A 9,906-nucleotide genomic window follows, 5' to 3' on the forward strand; every position below is an offset into this window, starting at 1 on the left:
TGTGGGAGTGGAGCCGGAGCTTCGCTAGACCGTAATTCCGCTGTAGTTTTCTTTTCTTTTGTAAGTATGTAACGTTATTATATTGATGAATCTGTATATTAAATTGTCAGTTTGTGTACCTCGGCTGATTCCTGGACGAGGATTTAATGCACAAATTAGTTCGGAAATTACTAGTGAATTTCCGGGCGTGACATCTCCGGAACCTCTGTCTTCGACGTCCTGCACCGGGAGAAGGCGGCAATAAGGTTTTTGGGAAGCGCTTCGCATGACTGCTCCCTATTCGTCCGCGATGGCTCGTCTTCCTCTCCGCTCGCGTGCGACTCTCCTTCGTCGACGCCCGCAACTGCGAGTAGTTCCTGCGGAGCAACCGGTCTTTCCGGCACCTCGGTACGTGTTCAACATGTTGCGCATATTTGATCTGTTCATGTTTTACTGCTTAATTTACATGTGTAGATCTAATGATGCGTTCAATCTAGTTTACATCACCAATGTCATGATTTATTTATGGAATAAATTAAATCATTATGTGCTTATAATTTCAACAATCCAAAAACCTTATTATAGGTGCTGTGATTTTACTATGGCTGGTTTTGCCGATGCACTGAGGCCGGATAAATTCACCGGTGTGCACTTTAAGAGATGGCATATCAGGGTCACTCTATGGCTGACAGCTATGAAATGCTTCTGGGTGAGTACTGACAAACCTTAAGGAATTCTTACTGCTGATCAGCAGAAGCAATTTGAGGAAGCCACTACTCTCTTTGTGGAATGCATTCTTAGCGTTCTTGGCGATCGTCTGGTCGAGGTGTATATGCATATGACCGACGCTAAGGAGTTGTGGGATGCACTGAATACTAAATTCGGTGCTACTGATGCTAGCAATGATCTGTATATCATGGAGCAGTTTCATGACTACAAGATGGCTGACAACCGTTCTGTAGTTGAACAGGCTCATGAGATACAAACCATGGCTAAGGAACTCGAACTCCTTAAGTGTGTCTTACCCGACAAATTTGTGGTCGGGTGCATTATTGCGAAACTACCTCCATCTTGGAGAAGTTTCGGTACTGCACTGAATCACAAGAGATAGGAATACTCCGTTGAGGGGTTGATAGCGTCTCTTGATGTTGAGGAGAAAGCTCGGGAAAAAGATGTTGTGTCTAAGGGCGATGGTGGGCAGTACAGTGCCAATGTTGTGCATAAGGCCCAGAACAAGAGAAGGGGAAATACAAAGCTCAACAGACCACCAACTTCAAGAAGCAGAAGAAGAACAACAATAATCCTAATCAGGATGAGAGGACTTGCTTTGTGTGTGGCCAACCTGGTCATCTGGCTAGGAAGTGTCCACAGCGCAAGGGGATGAAGACACCTACAAGCCAGACTTCTAAGTCTGCTAATGTGACCATTGGCAACACTGGAGATCGAAGCGGGTATGGTAATTTACCTATTGTTTTTTCAGTTAATCAGTCTACTAATTAGTGGGTTGATACTGGGGCCAATGTACATGTTTATGCTGACATCTCATTGTTTTCTTCTTATCAGGTCGCACGGGGTTCCACCGTCCTAGTGGGGAATGGGTCACATGCTTCTATTCATGGTGTTGGCACGGTAGATATGAAGTTTACTTCGGGAAAGATCGTGCAGCTGAAGAACGTGCAACATGTCCCTTCTATCGACAGGAATCTTGTTAGTGGCTCCCGTCTGACTAGAGACGGATTTAAGTTGGTTTTTGAGTCTAATAAAGTAGTCATGTCTAAACATGGATATTTTATTGGTAAAGGTTATGAGTGCGGAGGCCTGTTCCGCTTTTCCCTTTCTGATTTCTGCAATAAATCTGTGAACCATATTTGTGGCAGTGTGGATGATGAGGCTAATGTTTGGCACTCACGTTTATGTCATATCAATTTTGGCTTGATGTCTCGGCTTTCCAGCATGTTTTTAATTCCTAAGTTTTCCATTGTCAAAGGTTCTAAGTGCCATAGTTGTGTGCAATCGAAGCAACCTCGCAAGCCTCACAAGGCTGCCGAGGAGAGAAACTTGGCACCACTAGAACTCCTACATTCAGATCTTTGTGAAATGAATGGGGTGTTGACGAAGGGTGGAAAACGATATTTCATGATGTTGATTGATGATGCTACTAGATTTTGCTATTTGTACTTGTTAAAAACGAAAGACGAGGCACTAGACTATTTTAAAATTTATAAGGCAGAAGTTGAAAATCAACTTGATAGAAAGATAAAAAGGCTTAGGTTTGATCGTGGTGGAGAGTTTTTCTCAAACGAGTTTGACTTATTCTGTGAGGAACATGGCATCATACATGAGAGGACGCCTCCCTATTCTCCCGAGTCTAATGGGATTGCTAAAAGGAAGAACCGCACACTGACTGACTTGGTGAATGCCATGTTGGACACCGCGGGACTACCTAAGGCACGGTGGGCGGAGGCATTGTTGACCTCGAATCATGTGTTAAACAGAGTTCCTAACAGAAATAAGGACAAAACACCATATGAGATATGGATTAGGAGAAAACCATCACTTTCTTATTTGCGCACATGGGGGTGCTTGGCGAAAGTCAATATACCAATAACGAAGAAGCGCAAACTGGGACCTAAGTCTGTGGACTGTGTCTTTCTAGGATATGCTCATCACAACATTGCCTATAGATTTTTAATAGTTAAATCTGAGGTACCTGACATGCATGTTGGTACAATTATGGAGTCTCGTGATGCTACCTTCTTTGAGAACTTTTTCCCAATGAAGGATGCACATAGTAGTTTGAGCCAACCCTCTGAAGTAATTCCCAGTCCAATCACACCACCAGAACAAACTGAACATACACATGAACATGTCACTGAGGAGGATGTCAGTGAAGCTCCTCGAAGGAGTAAGAGACAAAGGACGGCTAAGTCCTCTGGTGATGATTTCACTGTGTACCTCATGGATGACACTCCTAAGTCAATTTTAGAAGCATATGCATCTCCTGATGCAGACTACTGGAAGGAGGCTATCCGTAGTGAAATGGATTCCATTATTGCTAACAGGACTTTGGAGGTGACAGAGCGACCCTATGGGTGTAAACCTGTGGGGTGCAAGTGGGTGTTCAAGAAGAAGCTTAGGCCTGACGGTACTATTGAAAAGTACAAGGCTCGGCTTGTTGCTAAAGGCTATACTCAGAAAGAAGGCGAAGATTTCTTTGACACTTACTCACCTGTTGCTAGATTGACCACAATTCGTGTGCTACTTTCCCTAGCAGCCTCACATGGTCTTCTCGTTCATCAAATGGACGTTAAGACAGCTTTTCTTAATGGAGAGTTGGATGAGGAGATCTATATGGATCAACCTGATGGGTTTGTAGTTGAAGGTCAAGAAGGCAAAGTGTGCAAATTGTTGAAGTCTTTGTATGGTCTGAAACAGGCTCCTAAGCAATGGCATGAGAAATTTGACAAAACATTGACATCTACAGGCTTTGCAGTCAATGAGGCAGATAAATGTGTGTACTATCGCCATGGTGGGGGAGAGGGAGTTATTCTGTGCTTGTATGTTGATGACATACTGATATTTGGGACAAACCTTGAGGTGATAAATGAGGTTAAATCATTCTTGTCTCAAAATTTTGATATGAAGGATTTGGGAGTAGCTGATGTTATCTTAAACATTAAGCTAATTAGAGGTGAGAATGGGATTACACTGTTGTAGTTCTATTATGTGGAGAAGATCTTGAATCGCTTTGGCTACATTGATAGTAAGCCTTCTCCAACACCTTATGATCCTAGCTTGTTGCTTCGCAAGAACAAGAGAATTGCTAGGAACCAACTGGAATACTCCCAAATCATTGGCTCGCTGATGTACCTGGCTAGTGCAACTAGGCCTGATATCTCCTTTGTTGTGAGCAAGTTGAGCCGGTTTACCTCTAATCCGGGAGATGATCACTAGCGTACGCTTAAGCGAGTAATGCGCTATCTAAAAGGTACTATGGAATTGGGGCTTCACTATTCTGGGTATCTTGCGGTACTGGAGGGATATAGTGATTCTAACTGGATCTCTAATGTGGATGAGATCAAAGCCACTAGTGGATATGTCTTCACACTGGGTGGTGGTGCTATTTCGTGGAGGTCTTGCAAACAGATCATTTTGACGAGGTCAACCATGGAAGCAGAGCTGACGGCACTGGATACTGCTACTGTTGAGGCAGAATGGCTGCGTGATCTATTAATGGATCTGCCTATTGTTGAAAAACCGGTGCCGGGTATCCTTATGAATTGTGACAATCAAACGGTAATTGTCAAAGTGAATAGTTCTAAGGATAATATGAAATCGTCTAGACATGTGAAAAGACGATTGAGGTCTGTCAGGAAATTGAGAAACTCCGGAGTTATAACGTTGGATTACATCCAAACAGCTAGAAACCTGGCAGATCCCTTCACGAAGGGACTATCACGAAATGTGATAGACAATGCATCGAAGGAGATGGGTTTGAGACCCATGTGAGTTATACTATGGTGGTAACCCAGTCTATGTGATCGGAGATCCCGTGAATTAGAACCTGGGAAGAATAAACCATTAGTAAACTAGAGGAGAGTACCAATCTATACCCTCTCTAAGTGAAGATGCATGTACTCTCGTGAGCTGCAAGGCAGGTTGGCTATGCCTTAATGACTTCTATTGGCTTTAATTAGCGAAGATGCTGTCCTGCAGAGCATTCTTGAAAGAATTCACCTTTGTAAGCTTGACTGTTGGTCACAGTCTATGGAGATTTTGGGTGAATCTTCTAGGAAGCTTACTAAAGACCTAGGAGTATGACTTATACGCTCCACCCGAGGGGTAGTCTACAGACGGTCTAGTACCAGATAAGACTCTGAGTGAAACTTGCTTGCACAAGACTTGCAATTCAAGGCGTAGTCCATTGTTCAAGTTGTGAGTAAGTGTAGCTTGGAGTTCTAGGTGGATGTTCAACCTTAATCAGTCTCCATCGAACCGCTGGTATATAAATAGTACATTGGAAAAGGCAAATCTCAGTGGGATTTTGAGATTTGGTGGGGGATTGTTGGAATTAATAGATGGGCTAAGGCCCATTCGAAGATTAATTCTATGGAAAATCACAAAAGCCCACCTCATGGGATGGCATGCATGTGGAGTTTAGTACCGCCTTGCTTATTCCAGGAGAGGGGGACCTCCTTAAAAGGGAGGATGCCCTCCTAGCCACTTGAAGCATGTGTGGTGGAGAGAAGAGGGGAAACACATGCGCGCACTCACTCGCCTCGCCTGGCCTGGCATGGCAGGGCAGGCGGCGCGCGTGCATGACGTACGCGTCGAATGGTCCGCAAAATTGGCTTCTCACCCTTGCGTAGATGCAGCCTCCTTTTGCTGTTTTGTTTTGCTGCGGGAAATTCAGATTTGTTTTGTTTTGGAAACATTCCGAAAAATTCGGTGTGTGAAAACGGCGTGGAGTCCGGATAGGTTACGCGCGACTTATCCGGTTCGGTTACGCGGGCGCCTTGATCAGGCGACCTATCTCTATATAAACTGAGCCGCTGCCTTCACGCAACATACGCGAAATCAATCTAGGGTTTGCCTCCTACTCTGTACTGCGCCGTCACTCGTAGACTACTCCATCCCGCTCGCCGGCGTGCACCAGTGATCGGGAGAGCAGGTCTCCGGAACCTCTGTCTTCGACGTCCTGCACCGGGAGAAGGCGGCATTAAGGTTTTTGGGAAGCGCTTCGCGCAACTGCTCCCTGTTCGTCCGCGATGGCTCGCCTTCCTCTCCGCTCGCGTGCTGCGCGCCTTCGTCGACGCCCGCAACCGCGAGTAGTTCTTGCCGAGCAACCGGTCTTTCCGCCACCTCGGTACGTGTTCGACATGTTGCGCACATTTGATCTGTTCATGTTTTACTGCTTAGTTTACATGTGTAGATCTAATGATGCGTTCAATCTAGTTTACATCTGCAATGTCATAATTTATTTATGGAATAAATTAAATCATTATGTGCTTATAATTTCAACATTTTGACTTTGCATAACATAGTTTCTATAGGAAGGGGGGAAATGCTGGAGGAATAGTACATGTTACAAATAGTTTCAACAAGCTTTAATAGTTTATGAAACATAACAAGCTTTAATAGTTTATGAAACATAAATTAAGATTAAGATGGAGTCACCGGCCGATTACTCTTGTGTAGTTTTGAATCGTTCAGCCAAAGATGCATCCTGTGATATCAGCGTTTGGTACCAGCTTTTATCACCATTATGTACTAACTCAACATTCTTCAGTCCTGGAGCACTTGCACCATGGATTGGGAACCCTTTCAGGGAGTGGCAACCTCCCAGCTTGAGACTTACTAGTGATTTCCAGGAGAATCTCATGATTTCACCTCCGACCTTGTAGAAGTACTCCATTCCAGGTAAATCCACAAGAGAGAGATGAGTTAGACTAGGAAATGCTTCTGGATCCAACGAGTCACCGACATCTGCAGGATGTGCCGGATATCTGGTATCAGCACTGACAATTTCGTTTCCAACAGTTTCTTCCATTTCAACATGTTCGGCAACAATCTCCTCCATCCTGTAATCATCGGCCACGACCTCCTTCAGAGCCACGTTGCTTTTCAGTGTCAACCTCTCAAGATTACTAAGCATAGCAGCTACTCTTGCAACAAGGACAAAGTCAAGTTTTCTGAGCGCTGAACATTGAGTTCCTTTAGGTTTGGACAGATATGCTGTGGTGGTGGATTTCCTTCCCAACTCCAAATGCTGACAGTTTCTTGCAAGTTGATTAGTTGGATTATCTTCAAGCAAGGAAACGCAGACAAGTTCTTACTTGTGCTCTGGAAGTGGATCACAGACCTCAAGCTGTCGCACTTTGTTATGTGGAGTTCTTCTAGGTTGTGAAATGCAAATTGTTTCTGGTCGTCACACCAGACAAGGTGTGTCAGGCCGTTGCAATTGGTGAGTCGCAGAATCTTCAGAACTCTAAATGTACTGATGCAGCTTAGTGCAGTGAAATGCAGCATTGTTGATTCTTCCTCAAAGCAGCTGTCAAGAATTAAGTTTTCTATTTCGCCTAGCAATGCATCTACCACCCAGTCTCCTATGGTGGTGACTCCCTTGAGATATAGATTCTTTCGGTGTGACTTGACCAGAGTAATCCATTGCAACTCGGTGTAAATGATATAGGACTTCAACTTCCTCACAAAATCAATCCTGAAGATCTGATCATTTAGAGAGAGAACACTGACATCTTTGATAAACAATTGCAAGCATCTGAGCCGTAGTAAGTCATCAATCTCAATCATGAGATATGCTGTTACCTTTGAAGTGTCAACATACAGTTCTTCCAAGTAACGTAGCTTAGAAATTAGTCCCTCCAGTATCTCAAGGGATTCCATCGATGATAAATCCAATAGCCTAAGCTTCTTTAGATTTCCCAATTGTTCTGGAAGTGAATCAATTGAACAACCAGCTAGACTAAGTACTCGCAAGTTCTCCAAGCTACTGACTAACCAAATGCCTCTAGATACCTTTGAATCATTTAGACACAGTGTTCGGACCGCTGCTAGGTCTTTAGTAGAGAGAAGCAGAGAATGGATGGAAGAATTACTCATATCTAAGACAGCCAGCTGCTGCATGCTTTGAAAGAAGTTCTCTGGAAGTTCATGCAGACTTGAGTTATTCCTGAGCAGTAACAACTGTAGGTGCTCGCATACTGGTGCAGTAAGTTTCTCGATGCTGGTATTTATAAATGATACTCTCTTGCACGTTTTAAATTTCTCATTTATTTTGTCCTCAGCAATTTCATATGGTGCAGCAAATTGTTCACAGAATCTTGAGGCAATAAAAACTGCCACATCTCTCACTATATCGTGCATCATGACACATTTGGTATAATTAATTGGCAACAGCAGAAAAGAGTCTTCTATATCTGTGATCCTCATGTGTAATTTTCGCCTGGTTTCCTCTAAAGTATTGAACTCGTTGAAGATGTCCTCTCCTGTCCAGTAACTTGTTAGCTCATTTTTACTTATTTTGTGTCCTCCAGGAAACAAGCTACACAACAAGAACAAAGATTTTTTCTCATCCCCTTCAAGATGGTTGTAACTGGATTCCAAGGGCATGTATATCTTTTGCAACACTTCGGCCTTCTCAAGAGGGTAGGAACTCTCAAGCTCTGACAATGCACACTCCCAGTACCTCTTGTCCTTTCCACACAGGACTGTCCCGATTACATCTAGTGCAAGAGGTAAACGGCCACATCTTTTCGCTATTTTTCCTTCCACGGTTTCTGTTCCAGATATGTCAGGAACTCCTGCTTTGAATTTGCAAAGTTCCCATGATTCTTTCTCAGTTAAGAAGTCCACCGAAATCTCTACTTGTGCTCCCATGTACTTGCAAACTTCGATTTTTTGTGTAGTGACAATTACTTTGCATTCCTCGACTGGTATGCCCATCTTCCAGAGGTCCAAGCTTTCCCAGGCGTTGTCCAAGAACAGGATAGACTTCTTTTCCTTGAGTTTTTCTGCCAGAAAAGCTGCTCTATGAGCATTGAGTTTTGCACTGTATATCATTCCCAATTGCTTGGCGAAACTGTTTTTAATCTCCTCTAGTCCTGGCTTCTCTCTAAGGTCAACTGTTATGACTTCATCAAATTCCTTTTGTGTTTTCATCTTCTCCAAAATTGCAGCCACCAAAAGACTTTTACCTATGCCACAAGGTCCATAAACACCTACTATGTGCACTTTATCTTCTTTGAGTGCGTTAATTATCTGGCTCACAATTTCATTTCTAGAGCCGAATTCCATCACATTATTTCGAAGCATCAGAGTGTTTGGTGGTCTTCGGCAAGGTACAAGCAAAAAAAGATCATTCCTGTGCTTAAGCAGTTCTTCAGCTCGAGCTAGTAGTTTTATGGCTAATGCGCCAATCTGCAGTCGGCGAATTGGGTTCATGACCTCTATTTTCTTTCTAGCTTTTTGTGTGGCATCTGCATCATGCAGATCATGCCTGGCTGGATTTTTACCCTTGCATTCAACAACCAAATCTTTAGCTTGAGTTGCTATTTCTTCAACATCTAATATCCATTGTTTTGTGGCTTCGGATGCTACTCTGCATTCATAATTTGCATGCTCAATGATGGTCTCCATGTCTGTCTTATCTCGAAGCAGTGAATCTACCTTCACCTTCATCTTGTCGACTTCAGCCTCACATTTTACTAAGTGGGTTACCCTGGCCCATAGATAGCTGCCCATACTCTTCACGGGTCCCTGAGCCATATCTATTCCAGATTTGGTTACGCCAGCAATGGCCGCTGTCTCCACAGGCCTGGAGCAATGAATAATGTCAGATAAGAGTTTCATGGAGGTCCTTAGGAATTGATGTGTCTACGTTTATAAAAGAATATGTTAATAATGTGAGGAAGGAACTGAATAAAGAGTTTGCATTGGAGACCTGGGAGTAGTTAGCTATGACGGGGAAGACAACTTCATGCTAGTAATTTTCTAATGTTGTTTCGCTAAATAATACTGCACATTAAGTTCATAGCTGATCTTAAAAATAAATAAAGTCAAAGTTTGACTAGAATGTCTGTCTTTATCTGACAAACATTATTTCCTAGAGTTTACATCTTGTGCAAGTTTCTCTTTGGTTCAAGATTGAACTTGATTTTTTTCCTTACTTTTCTTTGCTCCTTTTGTTGTGCCAATAACAGAAAATAGGAGAGCCATCAAGTGCCAAAATCTCAGTTCTTTAAATAAGGAACATAATCTCATCCATGTAGTCCAAGTGTAAACAAGTTTGTATTTGTCTCAGTTCTTGTGCTGCAACAATCATAGGAGAGTAAGTAATTCTTATGATTCGAGTGGCTTGTTCTTGGAAAAAGGTCCAAACAAGTTAATCTTGGTACGATTCTTCCAATA

General features: G+C 43.1%; 1 protein-coding gene across 1 annotated transcript; it reads right to left on the minus strand.

The window, feature by feature from the left end:
• Nucleotides 1-6,163: 6,163 nt before the first annotated feature.
• LOC112936989 (probable disease resistance protein At1g61300) lies at nt 6,164-9,348 on the minus strand. The gene is made up of 2 exons (XM_026021676.1): nt 6,816-9,348; nt 6,164-6,678 (listed from the first exon to the last, which is right to left on the minus strand). The coding sequence occupies exons 1-2, from the start codon at nt 9,346-9,348 to the stop codon at nt 6,164-6,166; spliced, it is 3,048 nt and encodes a 1,015-aa protein (XP_025877461.1).
• Nucleotides 9,349-9,906: the final 558 nt, after the last annotated feature.

Source organism: Oryza sativa, chromosome 11 (assembly GCF_034140825.1).
Source record: "Oryza sativa Japonica Group chromosome 11, ASM3414082v1".
NCBI lineage: Eukaryota > Viridiplantae > Streptophyta > Magnoliopsida > Poales > Poaceae > Oryza > Oryza sativa.